General features: G+C 47.4%; 1 protein-coding gene across 4 annotated transcripts in view; it reads left to right on the plus strand.

Annotated features, from left to right (window-relative positions):
- Positions 1-211: 211 nt before the first annotated feature.
- The window catches only part of DUSP29 (dual specificity phosphatase 29), a 52331-nt gene continuing 33718 nt past the window's right edge, over positions 212-18824 (plus strand). For 2 of the 4 annotated variants that reach the window (XM_077124852.1, XM_077124853.1), the window contains exon 1: positions 17769-18071. In XM_077124852.1, the coding sequence (XP_076980967.1) occupies positions 17830-18071 (242 nt within the window). In that variant the 5' untranslated portion in view covers positions 17769-17829. Of the gene's footprint in view, positions 463-17768; positions 18072-18824 lie in introns of those variants that run through there. The other 2 variants (XM_077124854.1, XM_077124855.1) reach the window with 2 other exon arrangements.

Here is an 18824-nt window from a genome sequence, read left to right on the forward strand (position 1 = left end):
AAACAGTGGAATGAAGACTTCTCCCCTTTGCTGGGCCGCCCCGTCGCTCCCACGGGCTCTGCCCCAGCAGGCAAACCTCCCTGTTTCAGCTGTCCCAAACCAAGCCCAGGCCAGCCCCGCAGACACCTGGCCTCGTCCATCCCGAGAAAACAAAGCTGGGAAATTCCCCTTCCTGGCCCCGCCCTGGAGGCCACAAGTTCTGCCTCGGAGGTTGGGCCAGGGGCAAGCATTTGGGCTCCAGGTACAGGCCCCCCTAAGTCAAGGGTTTCAGGTCACACTGGCAAGTCATTTTTCAAGCAGACGCCGCGGGTCTCCTCTCAGACTGGGCAGCACGTAAGGTCAGCGTCAGCAGATCTGACCCTAAAAATAGGCTCTTGGATGCCAGTCCGCGTGGCGGGGTGTGTGGCCACCACACGCCCCACAACCAGCACCTCCCGGCCCGGCCAGGCCCTAGAGGCCCAGGTAAGGCCCTTCAGTGGGGCAGCGGCACTGCCTGGGGTCAAAGGCTCTTTTGGGGCCAGGGCGTGGGGTTAGCAGTCTCTTTTCCACTCTGTCTCTGGAGCTGCAGGGAGCAGCTGATAGCCTTTTAGTGTGAAAGGCTTCTTGGTGTCCTTTCTCTTGAGACTCCATGGAATTTTCTCCACTTTCCTTCCTCTAAATCTGAGCTTCCAGCTCAACGACCATTTCTAAAGGGTAATAGGCTGGGTTAAAGCTCACAGGGCCCTCCTGAGGCACTGGATGCATTGTATCATATATCATAGCCCAGTGAGGGTCAAAATTTGTCCATGTAGCCGGTAGAGGGAGAACAACCTCCTTGGCGTGGGGGTTGGGGATGGAAGGAGGCGGCCGAGTGGCTCAGATTAGGTGCAGCGCAGCACAAATTACAGATACGCACTTCAAAGCCCCAGGGATGAGAATTCTTCCTGTGTCCTGGGCACTTCAAGCATCATGTGGACACTGACCGCGTTTGAAGTTTTTCCAGTCCTCTTCCAGTCCTGGGGAGAGGACAGGGTCGGGGTGACTCTGCCCGGTGGAGACGAGAGGCTGGGCCCCAGAGGGCAGGGCCGCTGACCCAGATGGGGCCGCGTGTAGGGAGGAAGGAGGGAGGGCAGCCTGCATCTCAGACCACGGCTTTCTCTAAGACGAGGTGCCCTATGTCCTGGGTCCCCAACGGTCCCTCTTGGGCCTGGAACCCCAAGGCTGTGGGGAGTTGGGGGGCTCTGACTGCTCAGGAAGCTGAAAAGTTTCCAAGGTCAAAAGTCCCTAAGTGTGAAGGGAAAGAGTCAGAGGAGGGTGTCCCGAGAGGTGTCCCTCCCTGAGGTCACCGTATCTGACAGTCCCTGGCACTCGGCACTTTTCTGTTGCCCTGACCTTTCCTTGTGGCCCCTCCTTGTTCTCCTGAGAAAATCACTTTGCTTCCACTAAAAAATCCCAAGAACTCTGACATTTGCAGATAACACTCAAAGAGCTTCTGAGCTGAGTCCTTTACAAAGGAAGGGCCTGGGGCCTGGGGTCTGGGGAGTGGGGTGTGAGTGTGGGTGCTGGGCCTGAGGACAGCCGCCCCTGCAGGCTCTTTAGGGGCAAAAGCAGATCCCTGCTGAGTGGACAGCAGAGGCAATGGGTCCTCCACCATTTGATAAGCAGGGAGCCCTCCCTCGGGACATTTCCGTCCTGGGTGGACACCTGGGATGGAGGGGGATTCGGGTTCTTTCTGCCTGAGGGTGGAATTGCCGTGGCTGTTGTGAACCCCGCAGTGGCTGAGGGGCAGGGGGGGCGGAAGGCCTGTCGGCTGGTGCTTTCTGGTAGCCCTGCCAGGCCCAGCTGAGTCCACCTGGGGAAGGGCCAACCCTGCCCTCCCCGGTCCAAGGAGCCTTCCCTAGCGCCCTACGACCCTGTGAAATACCAAACCGAAACGTTTCCTGGTGCTGTGTGCCTGGCATTGTGTTCAGAGCTTTTAGTAGTAGTAGTAGTAGTAGTGTTGCAAATAGTGGGGGAAGTCTCATCGCAGCCTGGCACGACTTTACTAGCCGGAGAGAGTCCTTTCTCCTTCCCGCAGAAGCCTCGCCTGCTCCACATACAGGAACACATGAGCCACCATCCACGGGAGAATGTCCAGACTCACTCGCGCCCACCCCAGCTGCCCAGCTTCCCAACACAGACCCCCTGCTGGCCAGGCAGCCCTCGCCACTCCTGCTGTCCTGGGCTCAGAACCTTCCCTGGCACACAGCTGGGGATTCCCTGGCCACCCTGCCCACTGCCTCCCCAGCCCCTTCCCTGCTGAGCCCCTGCTGATGTGCCTGGGGCCTTAGTTTAATCCAATGACCAGTGAGGTGGGTATTATCCTTATTTTACAGATGAAGAAACTGAAACATAGGCATGTGAGCCCCGCAAGGCCATGGGAGTTCTTTCCGAACTTTGTACCACTCTGCACAGGGGACTCTGCCTCAGGGAGGGGCATACAAAATTGGAGGGCCCAGGCCTGGCCCTCGGGACTTATACCTTGTGGCCAAGAATAAAGCAAGCATCTGCTGGCAGTGGTTGCGAGGCTGGGCTGCCTGGGGCGAGTCCCTGCTGCACCCCTTAGGAGCTCGGCGTCACACCTCAAAGCCTCGGTTTTCTCATCTGTGAAGTGGGGGCACGGCTTCCCTGTCTAGGTTTGTTCTGACAGCCTGACCAGGGCTTTGATTTCTCAGCGAGCTTTTGTGGGAGCTTCCTGAGGCAAAGGCCTCAGCGCCCCCCCACCCCACCCCATGAGGGAAATGGAGGGTGGGGAGGGTACCCGGGGCGGGGCCACACCCCCCCAGTCTGAACCATCTCCCTGCCCCCCTCATAGCCTTTCCCTGCACAAGGAAGCCTTGTATTCTGAGTGATGTGCGGTTGGAAATGAGACTCAAAAGATGTGGGCCAAAAGGCAGTATTCCTAATTCCCCTGAGCTGCCCGTGACGCAGGCACACATGTTCGGAGGAGGCCAAGGCCCGGTCACGCAGCACGGTTCCCGGTCCCCTCCCCATGCCCTCCCCAGGCCCGGCCCCAGGGGGCAGGGGCGCCTCAGCTCCCCCCCACCCCCGGCTCAGATGGAGACTGCGCGGGGGCCGCAGTTTTGGGGAGGCCCGTCTCTGCCTCAAACCCAGACTGGGGAAATCAATTCGAATTTCATAAATTGCCACCCTGAAGCGCTCTGAAACGACGTGAAGAGTTAATCAAACAAGTCAATGACATCAACACCATCAGAGCAGGAATATTGAATTACCCCTTTAAATGAAGGCTTTTCTGTTTTTTTTAATAAAAAGATTTTATATTAATTCACGTAATTGCCTCCTGTTAACATCCTTGCCAAGTACCCAGAATCCAAAAGAAAATTCAAAAAAGCTGTTAAACGTGAATTATGCCTGATACATTAAGAATTAAATTACAGGCAACAAAAAAATTCCTGGTGTTCATGTCCAAGTTTTAATTTGAAAAAAAAAACAAAACCCACAGCTTTTATTTCCTAGTTGAGATCATTCTTATAGATTTAAGATGCATAAAGACAAGCACGGACTCACAGTAAATTAAGAATATGTATATTTATATACGTTCGCTGCTGCCAAACTCGCCCCCTACGCGGCCCGCCGTAGATACTCCTCTCCTAATAGAGTAGTTTACCCAACCACAATAACATTTCCCTCTCCCCCTTCTCTCCGCACATTCCAAGCCCAGTTTGGGTGGCGTCATGGAAGAAATGTGCGCACACATTAAGCACAGACTAACCTGCCCCACTCCCAAAGGCTTTAGGAATGTATATATGCAACAGATACACGGAGGGACGCAGAGAGAATTCCTTCTAGAGGGAATGGAGCAGTTTTTGTTTTGTTTTGTTTTTCAAAGGTTAGATTACACATTGCTCTAAAAAACTTCCAGAAGGCAGAGCTCTAGCCGGGCCCCGCCCAACCCTGTCCATGCCTCCCCTTGTCCTGGCCTGGCCTAGGACCCAGCCCCCGGCCCTCACTCAGCCAGGGTGGGGGGGTGAGGGGGGCTGCCCTCGTCCCTGGGGTCTGTCTCCAGGAGGAGGGGAAGGAAATTTCTGAGAGGAGGATTTACCTTGATATTTCAGAGCCCCGCACTTACACTGGCCCGTTCCAAGGCCCTGCACCTATTTGGTTTTCTCTTCCATAATAAAATGGTATATTTGGGTTCCCTCTGCTTTCCCGGGAAGCCCTGAGAGACTACGATGACCTTAGGACACAACCGAGGCCTGGCTGTGGCCATCAGGTGCCTCGAGGAGGAACAGACCTGCTGCCAGGGGGCTCACGCTTCGTGGACGGGCACCCAGTGTGGGCACCTGGTGAGCCCTTGTCCTCAGCCCACAGGCTAGGTTGGATGTGCCAACGTACAGAGCAGTTCTATAAAATAACTTGCAGTTTTTTCCCTCTCAGTACACTCACGAAATGCACGATCATCCCACGGAGAAGTCAGAAAACATGGTTACTTTGAAAGGAAAACAAAGCCCCCTATAGTCTCATCACCCCAGAATAACCATAGAACCAGTGTCAATATTTTAGTGAAGTGTGTTTTCATAAACCTGTGGCCTCTTCTCTCTACCGGTACAAGCCTCCTGCCCTTTGATTTTTCAAAACAACCGCAAATCCAGGCTGTTGGGTAACAGCTTCATTGAAGGTTTAGGGTGACGATGAAAGGGATGACAAAGCTTAATGGGAACATTGGAAATCCCTGTTCTCAGGAGTCCAGTGGCTGTTTCTCCCCTGCAAACTCCTAACCTGGCTGCCTCTTACCTCTCCCTCAGCCCCCTTTCCCTTCCTCCACGGCAGACCCTCCTCACCCCCCTACTGGGGACACTGAAGGAAACTCAAAACTCTCCCTGCTTTACTGTATGGAACACTTCAGTTCTCTGCTCAGCTCCACCACTTTCCGTACTATGCTTCAGGACTAACCTTTTCCCCATCAAAATGATCCTCACAGGGTGTTTTGTTGTTGTTGTTGATTTCACATGGGCAGGCACGGGGAACCGAACCCGGGTCTCTGGCATGGCAGGCGAGAACTCTGCCTGCGGAGCCACCATGGCCAAAAAAGAGTGTTTTTTTATTACACAAGACTGTGGGTCTGAAAATGATAACCCTGCCTCATGCGCACACACTTCTAGGCATGGCTAACAGGTTCACGTAGAGATCCCATTTTCCTGCTGAAATGAATCATGCGTCCTCTCCCGTCCTCCACCTTAGAAAGCAAGAACTCAGGATTTTTTGTTGTTGTTGTTGGTTGGTTTTAAAAAGCATCTTTATTCCTCTAATTACTGTCCCATTTTAGCTTGGGGAGGCTGAGACTGTAGATCAGAGGGTCCTAGGAGACCGCTGGGGCCCTGAGAGCAGGGAGGGCTGCGGGCTGGAGCCTGTGCCTCCCTGAGACAGGAGAGTGCCGTGGACAGCGCCAGGAGGAGCAACAACTGCGAGTTAGAATTCACAAACAGCTTTCTAACCAGACTGTTTTGTCTGACCAGCACAGTTAAAAGACATAGACTTTCTTTTTTTATTACAAAATATGATTATTTAGTAAGAGAATCTCAAAATAGAAATAAAAAAAAAATTTCCTTCAGTCCTACCACTCGCCCACAGTTTTGACATTTTGATGCATTTTTTTTCTAGTTAAAAAAAAGCTATATAAAGGTTTGGGTTTTTATATACATAACTTCAAAATATGCTGTTCAGGGGGAAAATTCAACTTCCCCAAGTTGAATTCTTGATATTCCCACAAGCAGTGTGGACAACCAAAGCTATAGGCTGAGCCCCCAGTCTTGGGGTTTGTTCGGATGAAACTTAACCCCAGAAAGGATAGGTCAAGTCTACTTAAAATTGGACCTAAGAGTCACCCCCAAGAGAACCTCTTTTGTTGCTCAAATGTGGCCTCTCTCTCCAGCCAAAACAACAAGCAAACTCACCACCCTTCCTCAGTGTACGTGGGACATGACTCCCAGGGGTGTGGACCTTCCTGGCAACGTGGGACAGAAATCCTAGAATGAGCTGGGACTCAGCATCAAGGGATTGAGAAAACCTTCTCGACCAAAAGGGGGAAGAGTGAAATAAGACAAAGTGTCAATGGCTGAGAGATTCCAAACAGAGTCAAGAGGTTATCCTGGAGGTTATTCTTACACATTAAGTAGATATCACCTTGTTAGTCAAGATGTAGTGGAGAGACTGGAGGGAACTGCCTGAAAATGTAGAGCTGTATTCCAGTAGCCATGTTTGTTGAAGATGATTGAATAATGATATAGCTTTCCCAATGTGACTGTGTGATTGTGAAAACCTTGTGTCTGATGCTCCTTTTATCTACCTTATCAACAGACGAGTAGAACATATGGAATAAAAATAAATAATCGGGGGAACAAATGTTAAAAAAAAACAAAACGCTGTTCATGTTAGCATTATGTGTCATGAGGTATACGACCTACTCTCAAATGTCTAAAAAGTATGTAGACAGAGGATGGAAGTAGATAGACAGACAGATGATCAATTGATTGATAGAGACAGATGAATTGATAGATGAACGGATAGATGGAATGATACAGCAAATGTAGTAAAATGTTAATATTGGTGGATCTGGGCATCTGGGGGCTAGGGGACTGGTTATGTTGGAGTTCTCTGCATAGGATTTGTATTATTTTTGCAGTCATCCTGTAGGTTTGAAACGATTTAAAAATAAAAAGTTTAAAGCAAAAAATATATATACACATATGCTGTCTAGGTTACACCGTTTTGAATTCAGAGCGAGGTCTTTTCTCATCTAGCAAAAGAAACCTTTACCCAAACACAAGCTGTACCAGGAAAAATTCTGAAATAGGATTGGAATTCACGAGGGGTCCCTGTGGCGATTACTCTTTGAAATAGCTCTTCAAAGGCAAGGCCACTGGTTCCCACAGGGAAGTGGCACGCCAGCCCGTAGGCCCCTGAGAGGCCGAGTGGTCAAGCTCCCACTTGGCTTTCATTACTCTGCTACCAGCTTTAAATGCTTTAAAATTGGCTGTAGCTGAGTTGGCCAAAGTGGCTCAGCAGGCGGAGTTTTCACCGGCCCTGCTGGAGACCCGGGTTTGATTCCTGGTGCCTGTCCAGGCAAAAGAAAAAAAAAAATAATCGTAGCTTAGTATGGGCCCCTCCGGAGCAGACCTGAGACCACGGTGTGGGTGTGAGCTGTTCATCTGAGGTGAGAGCAGGGTGCGGGTGTGAGCTGTTCATCTGAGGTGAGAGCATTGTGTGGGTGTGAGCTGTTCATCTGAGGTGATCCGGGAGGCCCAGTGTGAGGTAGGGACGTTGAGGAGACATGGAGGGAGGCAGACAGAGGAGGAAGGAAGCAGGTTACCATTGTGGGCACCGGGGACTCGAGCCCACTGGGGAACCTCTGAGAGACTACGAGGAGTTAACTCAAAAGTCTCCCACCCCGGGCTGAGGAAGCTGGGAGCATTAATCCACCAACCCCCTCCCTCCTGGGGTCCTGACGCCCCTCACTTCCGGGCAGCCCAATGCCGAGACCAGAAAATAACCCCAAGCAGGGAAACGGGGCTACGGGTAGGAAGGACTGTCCACTTGTGCTGCAGGTGAGCCAAGAAATAGGGCAGGGCAAGGATGGCGTTGGCTACAGTTGCTACATTTAAAATTCAGTAATTTCTCATAAAAACTATCAGAAAATCTAATAAATGGGGCTGGCATTTGCACATGGGATGGTAAGCTGCTGCTCTGTTTAGAAGGGCCATTTGTTTAGTTGATGTGCCACAGTCCCCACAACTCCCAAACACCTCCTGCCTGAGGCCAATGATCAGGTTTCTGGGTTTTTGCTGTTTTTTTTCCCCCCAAATCTCAATCCTCTTCCCAACTCTATACAACCAGCCTGGCCCCTCTGTGAAGGAGCTGAGCCTGCCTTGCTTTGAGAAGGTGATGGGCTGGTGCTCTGCCTGTCCAAGTAGCTGTCAGCATCAGCATTTAGCTTCCTGGGACTAAATCTTCAAATATAAAGCTGTAACAGGAACCTGGAGGCCTCTTTTGACAATACGCCCAGCTCTCATTACGATATTTAACCTGTGATTGATACTGTGTGTGTCATCGAGACCTTGGCAGTTAATCTCTGGGTTTCCATAGATTCCATGATCGAATCTATGGAAACCAAGCAGAACAGATTTATCTTCCTCTTCCATTTTGGCTGTGATCTGGGAAACAGACGCTCCCCATGGCCTCTCTGAGAATCAGAGATTTGGGAGCCACGCAGAGAGAGATGCACACAAGCTGCCTTCAGGATTTGGAAAGATTACAGTCTGTGGTTTCTGGATAGCTCTGAGCTTGGTTCTCTTCCCTCATCAAATCTGCACGCTGGAGGATAATGGATCCCAGAGCTGCCTCTGCATGCCAAGCTGCTCGGGGTGGCCCACACCACTTCCTCTTCTGTCTGGAAATCCAGCCGAGGCTTTCAGCACGGAGAAGGGAATGGGGACAGTTCCCCCTTCAGTATAATGAAGGAGAAACGGCCTCACCAAGGGTGAGGTCAGCTTTGGTGATCAAAGGAGGCAGACAGGGGTTTCAGAATGGAATTTACACCAGTGTCTCCAAAAAAGGGCCTCTTCCCAGGCCCCTTTTAGTGGCAGGTAGCGTTCAAAATGGCCTAAACCACCCGATGTATGGCGCCCAGCTCCTCTCACTCCAAAACAAGAGTTGCTGCCACAGTGGACTGAGCTTCAGACCTCTCAAAATTAAGTCCTGAGGTGAGGAGCCCTATCACTATAAGCTTGGGAGACAGAGGGTCTGGGCTGGCTCCTTCACCGGAAGCTCCTGGCCATCCCATTTAACAACTCTTCCCTTCCTCACTGGAGAGGGACAGGCAGAATCGAGCTCGGGGGGTTCCGTTCATCTCGTATCCCACACCTCTCACCCTCCCCTCCTCCACAGACGCCAATCTCAATCCGGCCTCATCAGCAATTATTGTGTCCCAGCACAGGTCTCACAGTCTTTTATAATTCATTCACCTCCTTCCATCACTCCCTAAGTCATTCATTCACTCACTCTATTCATTCCCGAAGCCACTCCTTCATTCAACAAACATTTCCTGAGCAACCAACCTGCTTGCGTGCCAGATGCTGAGGCCACAGAGATAAACCGCACAGAGGTCTCCTCCTCAAGGGGTTCCCAGAGCAAGATCCGCCAGTTCCTTACTCCTCCAAGCCCTGCACCCCTCTTCCAGGCTACAGATCTTACTTCCTGTTTCAATGAGAAGATGGAAGGCAACTGACTGCACACCTTCCCTACCCTTTTCTTGACTGCCAACAGTTTGCCGACCCTTTAGCCACACTGTGGGGCCTTTATTATCAGATGTTAGTGGGCATCAGACTCATCCGGGAGCTATTAAAATACAGACTGCTTGGCCCCACCGCCGGAGCCATCCACGAGGGCCTGTGTGCAGCCCAGGAACCTGTGTCTTTAACAAGTGACCAGATGATGGCGGTGATGGTCTTCAGACCACTCTCCAAGAGACTCCAGAGAGGGTCACCTCTGCTGCCCAGGACCCCAGATCCCAGATCCCCTCCCCAGGGAGGCAGATTTGCAAGAGAAAAGTCACAAATCCTGGTGCCCCACGATACCTACAGATGCACGCTGCTAGTTATCCTTTAATTCATCCACTGTGGGCTGGGGAGAATCAATTCCCTAATACACTGGTTTCAGCCCTTTCCTTCTCTTTTCAAATACTTACGGAAAATTTCACACACACGAAGACAAACAGTAACTACCTCGCAACCATCATCCAACCCCAAAAACAGTCCCCTGCTGGCCAGTCCTGTCTCATTTGTATCTCCAACTGGACCCCCTCCCAACTGTATTTATTGTATTTGTGTCCAGCTATATTATTTTTGAAGCAAATTCCAGACATGATATCATTTCATCTGCAAATATTTCAGTACGGATTTCTAAAAGATGAGGCCCTGTGGTTTAATTTAACATGTTCCGCTGTCCTCCGACTTTCCTGTAAATTGGATGTTAGATCGAGGCTCTTGAAGATTCTGGTAAGAGTCAGGTTTTTCTTTGCCAAGGCTGCTCTGGTGTTGGTGGTGTGTCCTTCCTCCACAGCCATGTCATGCTGACGAGTTCTCATGTTGTCAGCCACTGATGCTCCGTGCCTAGACCTTTTAATTCACTTGGTGTTGTAAACGAGTGGTGCCCTCCTACTTTACTTGGTATCTGGAATACTTCTGTAATAGAGAAACTTTCCCTAGTCTACCCAGTAGTACGGGTGATACGAGAAAGGGACAATATATGCTAGATTCTCGTCCTTTTGTTTATCAATCTTCAAAATAATGTGTTGGTTCACCTTCTCTAACAGTGAGCAGTCATGGTGTATTTTGAAGTCTCATTACAATTTTGATGCCTGATGTGTTTCAAGCCACTGCAGTTATTCTTGCTAATGCTCCAATCGTCCCATTTTCGATGAATAGGAGCCTCGTCCAATTGTAGTCTGAGTCCTGCTGAAATGACCCTGGTGGTCTCCAAAGCAACCAGCCCGTTCCCAGAGCCTACCCCTACCCACATGGTACCCCTCTTCCCTCACCCGCTCAGCGGGTGTTTTTTCTCAGAAGACTAAGGCCATGTGTTGCGAACACCCTCAGTGTTCAACTTTTCTCATCTGTAAAATGGAGATAAAAGCAGTGACCTCACAGGGTTGCTATGAAGATGAAAGAAGTTAATCATTGTAAAGCCCTCCAACAGCGCCCGGCTCAAAGACCCACAAACGTGGGGGTCTGTGAAACAAATAACACTCCTGCCCTGTCACTCACCTCCGTGTTGCTCAGCCCCCCACCCTCTTCTCCTCCCCCAGTCTCAGACCATGGTGAGTACCAATTCTCTGGCCAGGCTGTCTGGCTGTACAGGTTTCAATCGCTTGACTCGGGGAGCAAATGCTGCCCCATAAATCCATGGTGAATCCAGTTCCATGCAGACACTGGAAACCCTTCACCCGTGTTCTGCCTGCAGAGCCTGACAAGCTCTCTGAGTCCACGCCTCAGTCTGCACACACGGCTTTCTGGCCTGGAACAACTCTTCTGAACCCCTGCAGATATTCAGAGTGGCACAGGCCTGGAAGGCCAGGTCCCTTCTGGACCTACCTTCCTATTCAGGTTGGAAATCCTAAACTAGTAGGTTCCAGAGAGATAAAGGGAAAAGTAGGTGCCAAAAAGGGGGTTAGGTCTAAAAGAAAGGTGGCACTCTTTCTCCGCTGGCGGCGCTCCCGCCGCCAGCCAGCCAGCCCTCCTCTCCCTCTTTCTCCGCCGGCGGAGCGCCACCAGCCAGCCAGCCCTCCTCTTCCCCCTTCTCCGCCGGCGGTGCTCCCGCTGCCATCTTGCCCTTCTCTTTCCCCTTCTGCTCCGGCGGCGCTCCATCCGCCATCTTATCCTTCCCTTTCTCCTCCTGCTCGGCGGCTCTCCAACCACCACGGTGCCCTCTTCCGCCTTCACCAGCTCCTCCGCCACCGTCCTCGACAGCCTTGCCACCCTCACCTTTCCTCCCCCAGAACAGCTACTGGGGGAGTGGAGACGATACAGAGCAGCTCCCGGAGCCACGACGGAGATCAAAGGGATGGCGTACCCCATCCTGGAACGGTTGACTGTCTGGGAGAACCAGCTCCGGTGAGATCGCCGAGGGGCGCGGGCTTTCCCGGGCGGGACGGCAAGCGGCCGGAGTCCCTCCCTTCCTCCTTCCCAGGCCAGCTGGCAGAATTGGGCAGGCGGTCCCCTCGGGCCACGGCGGCTGGCGACCCCACCAAGCGAGGCCCCCCAGACCAACTCAGAGAGTTGGGTCGGAAATCCCCAGACTGCGGAGAACGGTGACTGGGGGGGTCCCTTCCAAACACGTGACTCCCCGGTCCAGCTGGGAACGGTGCACTCTCCAGGGCTACGGCGGCTGGCGCCCTCCCGCCACGCTTGGCGCCCCGGGCCAACTAGGAAATTCGGTCGGGTGCTTTCCTGGGCTGCAGCGGCTAGCGACCCACCCGCGTTCGGACCCCCAGGCCGGCTGGCACTCTTCCAAGCCGCTTCGGCTGGCGAACCTCCCCCACGGCGAGAGTTTTCCAAAGTTAAAGGACCCACAGCACCTTTTACTGGTGGAACCCGCAGACAAACGTGTGCCACGAGCGCCACCTACTGGGCAGGATAAGAAAAACAGAACCCAGAGATTTCACAGAAAAATCTTTCAACCTATAGGGTCCAACACCCAGGGAAATCTAACTAAATGCGCAGACGCCAGCAGAAGATAACGGATCACGCTCAGAAAATTGAAAATATGGCCCAGTCAAAGGAACAAACCAATAGTTCAAATGAGATACAGGAGCTGAGACAACTAATGCTGAATATACGAACAGAAATGGAAAACCTCTTCAAAAACGAAATCGATAAATTGAGGGAGGACATGAAGAGGACATGGGCTGAACAAAAAGAAGAAATAGAAAAACTGAAAAAACAAATCACAGAACTTATGGAAGTGAAGGATAAAGTAGAAAAGATGGAAAAAACAATGGATACCTACAATGACAGATTTAAAGAGACGGAAGATAGAATTAGTGATTTGGAGGATGGAACATCTGAATTCCAAAAAGAAACAGAAACTATCGGGAAAAGAATGGAAAAATTTGAACAGGGTATCAGGGAACTCAAGGACAATATGAACCGCACAAATATACGTGTTGTGGGTGTCCCAGAAGGAGAAGAGAAGGGAAAAGGAGGAGAAAAACTAATGGAAGAAATTATCACTGAAAATTTCCCAACTCTTATGAAAGACCTAAAATTACAGATCCAAGAAGTGCAGCACACCCCGAAGAGATTAGACCCAAATAGGCATTCTCCAAGACACTTACTAGTTAGAATGTCAGAGGTCAAAGAGAAAGAGAGGATCTTGAAAGCAGCAAGAGAAAAACAATCCATCACATACATGGGAAACCCAATAAGACTATGTGTAGATTTCTCAGCAGAAACCATGGAAGCTAGAAGACAGTGGAATGATATATTTAAATTACTAAAAGAGAAAAACTGCCAACCAAGACTCCTATATCCAGCAAAATTGTCCTTCAAAAATGAGGGAGAAATTAAAACATTCTCAGACAAAAAGTCACTGAGAGAATTTGTGACCAAGAGACCAGCTCTGCAAGAAATACTAAAGGGAGCACTAGAGTCAGATACGAAAAGACAGAAGAGAGAGGTATGGAGAAGAGTGTAGAAAGAAGGAGAATCAGACATGATATATATATAATACAAAAGGCAAAATGGTAGAGGAAAGTATTACTCAAACAGTAATAACACTAAATGTTAATGGACTGAATTCCCCAATCAAAAGGCATAGACTGGCAGAATGGATTAAAAAACAGGATCCTTCTATATGCTGTCTACAGGAAACACATCTTAGACCCAAAGATAAACATAGGTTGAAAGTGAAAGGTTGGGAAAAGATACTCCAGGCAAATAACAACAAGAAAAGAGCAGGAGTGGCTATACTAATATCCAACAAATTAGACTTCAAATGTAAAACAGTTAAAAGAGGCAAAGAAGGACACTATCTACTAATAAAAGGAACAATTAAACAAGAAGACATAACAATCATAAATATTTACGCACCGAATCAGAATGCCCCAAAATACGTGAGGAATACACTGCAATCACTGAAAAGGGAAATAGACACATCTACCATAATAGTTGGAGACTTCAATTCACCACTCTCATCAATGGACAGAACATCTAGACAGAGGATCAATAAAGAAATAGAGAATCTGAATATTACTATAAATGAGCTAGACTTAACAGACATTTATAGGACATTACATCCCACAACAGCAGGATACACCTTTTTCTCAAGTGCTCATGGATCATTCTCAAAGATAGACCATACGCTGGGTCATAAAGAAAGTCTTAACAAATTTAAAAAGATTGAAATCATACACAACACTTTCTCGGATCATAAAGGAATGAAGTTGGAAATCAATAATAGGCGGAGTGCCAGAAAATTTACAAATACGTGGAGACTCAACAACACACTCTTAAACAACAAGTGGGTCAAAGAAGAAATTGCAAGAGAAATTAGTAAATACCTCGAGGCGAATGAAAATGAAAGCACAACATATCAAAACTTATGGGACGCAGCAAAGGCAGTGCTAAGAGGGAAATTTATTGCCCTAAATGCCTATATCAGAAAAGAAGAAAAGGCAAAAATGCAGGAATTAACTGTCCACTTGGAAGAACTGGAGAAAGAACAGCAAACTAATCCCAAAGCAAGCAAAAGGAAAGAAATAACAAAGATTAGAGCAGAAATAAATGAAATTGAAAACATGAAAATGATAGAGAAAATCAATAAGACCAGAAGTTGGTTCTATGAGAAAATCAATAAGATTGATGGGCCCTTAGCAAGATTGACAAAAAGAAGAAGAGAGAGGATGCAAATAAATAAGATCAGAAATGGAAGAGGAGACATAACAACTGACCTCACAGAAATAAAGGCGGTAATAACAGGATAGTATGAACAACTTTACGCTAATAAATACAACAATTTAGAGGAAATGGACGGGTTCCTGGAAAGACATGAACAACCAACTTTGACTCAAGAAGAAATAGATGACCTCACAAGTAAAGAAATTGAATTAGTCATTCAAAAGCTCCCTAAAAAGAAAAGTCCAGGACCAGACGGCTTCACATGTGAATTCTATCAAACATTCCAGAAAGAATTAGTACCAACTCTCCTCAAACTCTTCAAAAAAATCGAAGTGGAGGGAAAACTACCGAATTCATTCTATGAAGCCAACATCACCCTCATACCAAAACCATGCAAAGATATTACAAAAAAAGAAAACTACAGACCAATCTCTCTAATGAATATAGATGCAAAAATCCTCAATAAAATTCTAGCAAATCGTATCCAACAACACATTAAAAGAATTATACATCATGACCAAGTAGGATTCATCCCAGGTATGCAAGGATGGTTCAACATAAGAAAATCAATTAATGTAATACACCACATCAACAAATCAAAGCAGAAAAATCACATGATCATATCAATTGATGCAGAGAAGGCATTTGACAAGATTCAACATCCTTTCCTGTTGAAAACACTTCAAAGGATAGGAATACAAGGGAACTTCCTTAAAATGATAGAGGGAATATATGAAAAACCCACAGCTAATATCATCCTCAATGGGGAAAAATTGAAAACTTTCCCCCTAAGATCAGGAACAAGACAAGGATGTCCACTATCACCACTATTATTCAACATTGTGTTGGAGGTTCTAGCCAGAGCAATTAGACAAAAAAAAGAAATACAAGTCATCAAAATAGGAAAGGAAGAAGTAAAACTATCACTGTTTGCAGACGATATGATACTATACGTCGAAAACCCGGAAAAATCCACAACAAAACTACTAGAGCTAATAAATGAGTACAGCAAAGTAGCAGGTTACAAGATCAACATTCAAAAATCTGTAGCATTTCTATACACTAGCAATGAACAAGCTGAGGGGGAAATCAAGAAACGAATCCCATTTACAATTGCAACCAAAAGAATAAAATACCTAGGAATAAATTTAACTAAAGAGACAAAAAACCTATATAAAGAAAACTACAAAAAACTGCTAAAAGAAATCACAGAAGACCTAAATAGATGGAAGGGCATACCGTGTTCATGGATTGGAAGACTAAATATAATTAAGATGTCAATCCTACCTAAATTGATCTACAGATTCAAAGCAATACCAATCAAAATCCCGACAACTCATTTTTCAGAAATAGAAAAACCAATAAGCAAATTTATCTGGAAGGGCAGGGTGCCCCAAATTGCTAAAAACATCTTGAGGGAAAAAAACGAAGCTGGAGGTCTCGCGCTGCCTGACTTTAAGGCATATTATGAAGCCACAGTAGTCAAAACAGCATGGTATTGGCATAAAGATAGATATATCGACCAATGGAATCGAACAGAGTGCTCAGATATAGACCGTCTCATCTATGGACATTTGATCTTTGATAAGGCAGTCAAGCCAACTCACCTGGGACACAACAGTCTCTTCAATAAATGGTGCCTAGAGAACTGGATATCCATATGCAAAAGAATGAAAGAAGACCCATATCTCACACCTTATACAAAAGTTAACTCAAAATGGATCAAAGATCTAAACATTGGGTCTAAGACCATAAAACAGTTAGAGGAAAATGTAGGGAGATATCTTATGAAACTTACAATTGGAGGCGGTTTTATGGACCTTAAACCTAAAGCAAGAGCACTGAAGAAGGAAATAAATAAATGGGAACTCCTCAAAATTAAACACTTTTGTGCATCAAAGAACTTCATCAAGAAAGTAGAAAGACAGCCTACACAATGGGAGATAATATCAGATAAAGGTCTAGTATCCAGAATTTATAATGAGATTGTTCAACTCAACAACAAAAAGACAGCCAACCCAATTACAAAATGGGAAAAAGACTTGAACAGACACCTACCAGAAGAGGAAATACAAATGGCCAAAAGGCACATGAAGACATGCTCAATGTCCCTGGCCATTAGAGAAATGCAAATCAAAACCACAATGAGGTATCATCTCACACCCACCAGAATGGCCATTAGCAACAAAACAGAAAATGACAAGTGCTGGAGAGGATGCGGAGAAAGAGGCACACTTATCCACTGTTGGTGGGAATGTCAAAGGGTGCAACCACTGTGGAAGGCAGTTTGGCGGTTCCTCAAAAAGCTGAATATAGAATTGCCATACGACCCAGCAATACCATTGCTAGGTATCTACTCAAAGGACTTAAGGGCAAAGACACAAACGGACATTTGCACACCAATGTTTATAGCAGCGTTATTTACAATTGCAAAGAGATGGAAACAGCCAAAATGTCCATCAACAGACGAGTGGCTAAACAAACTGTGGTATATACATACGATGGAATATTATGCAGCTTTAAGACAGGATAAACTTATGAAGCATGTAATAACATGGATGGACCTAGAGAACATTATGCTGAGTGAGTCTAGCCAAAAACTAAAGGACAAATACTGTATGGTCCCACTGATGTGAACGGACATTCGAGAATAAACTTGGAATATGTCATTGGTAACAGAGTCCAGCAGGATTAGAAACAGGGTAAGATAATGGGTAATTGGAGCTGAAGGGATACAGACTGTGCAACAGGACTAGATACAAAAACTCAAAAATGGACAGCACAATAATACCTAATTGTAAAGTAATCATGTTAAAACACTGAATGAAGCTGCATCTGAGCTATAGGGTTTTTTTGTTTTGTTTTTACTATTATTATTACTTTTATTTCTTTTCTCTATATTAACATTCTATATCTTTTTCTGTTGTGTTGCTAGTTCCTCTAAACCGATGCAAATGTACTAAGAAACGATGATCATGCATCTATCTGATGATGTTAAGAATTACTGATTGCATATGTAGAATGGTATGATTTCTAAATGTTGGGTTAATTTCTTTTTTTCCCGTTAATTAATAACAAACAAAAAAAAGAAAGGTGGCAAAGAAGCAGTAAAGATTTCTTTTGCCCAAGGCCCATTTGGGGTTGGCTGCAAACCCATCCTGGCTTAAGTGGGGGGCCCCTGCACCAGCACTGTGAAGGAGGTTGGAAATTTGGGTCATAGCTTAACTGCCACCATGGCCTTCCTTATTCACCACGTGGCCTGGGAAGAGAAAGTGAAAGCACAACAGGCCAGGGAAACACTTGCCAAATTTTAAGTTGGGCTTATTCCCACTTCTTCTTGCAAAGTCCCTTCTCTACCTTTGTGTCCCCTGCTAACCCCAATCCTGACTGACCCTCTCTCATGGCCAGCTGCAGAAAGCAAAGAAAATCCCTTGGCTCCAGAATGACATCCGGAGATCCCAAGACAAGCGTCAAGAACGCCTACCCGTCTGCCAAGAAGCTGCTGCCAAAGAAGGAGGAAGAGGGGGAGGCGGAGGACTACTGCACCCCCGGAGCCTTTGAGCTGGAGCGTCTCTTCTGGAAGGGTAGTCCCCAGTACACCCACGTCAATGAGGTCTGGCCCAAGCTCTACGTCGGCGATGAGTAAGTGCCCAGGCCAAACCTCCCCCAGGGGCCCAGCCACCCTCTCCCCAGGTCACACCCCAGGTTACTTCTTAGCTGCAAGCTCTTGCTTTTTGAGGTTAGCTGTTCTGTTTCATTTGTCCTCCAGTAGTGCTGGGCTTATATCGTTGTATTGCAGAAAACTCAGAAAAGGAATTTCAACAAAATAGAGGTCCTTTCTCATGCACAAGAAGTCCAGAGGAAGGCAAGCTGGGAGGGCTGGCCTAGCAATTTCAGGGACATCAGGGACACAGGCTCCTGTATGTCTGTTCCACCAAGCTAAGGGTGTGGCTTCCAGTCTTAAGGTTGCTCCCTGGTCCAAGACGGCTGATGGAATTCCAGCCATTAGCTGTAGCTTCCAGACAGCAGGAAGGTGATGGAAAGAAAGGGTAAAAGGGCATCTTGCCAAAGGGAAGTCTCACCCAATACTTCTGCTGCCCCTGGTTACAAGGAAGGCTGGAAATGTAATTTTTTGGCTGGGTGTAATACCACCAAGAATAAAATCAGTTCTTGGGTTGATGACACAGCAGCACATAAACTTACGTGTCGGGGCCTACCAAAGTTGAGGTCCCTGCCCCCTCTCCTAGACTTTTATAGCTACTATTTCCTACTCCTCAAACAACTGGGAAGCACCTACTATAAATAATATTAATAATAACGGCAATTGTTTATAGAACACTGCGTGCCAGGAACTATGTTAAGCATCTTGCATGCACAGTCACACTTAATTCTCAC

The sequence above is a fragment of the Tamandua tetradactyla genome, chromosome 13, assembly GCF_023851605.1.
Source record: "Tamandua tetradactyla isolate mTamTet1 chromosome 13, mTamTet1.pri, whole genome shotgun sequence".
In the NCBI taxonomy this organism is placed as follows: domain Eukaryota; kingdom Metazoa; phylum Chordata; class Mammalia; order Pilosa; family Myrmecophagidae; genus Tamandua; species Tamandua tetradactyla.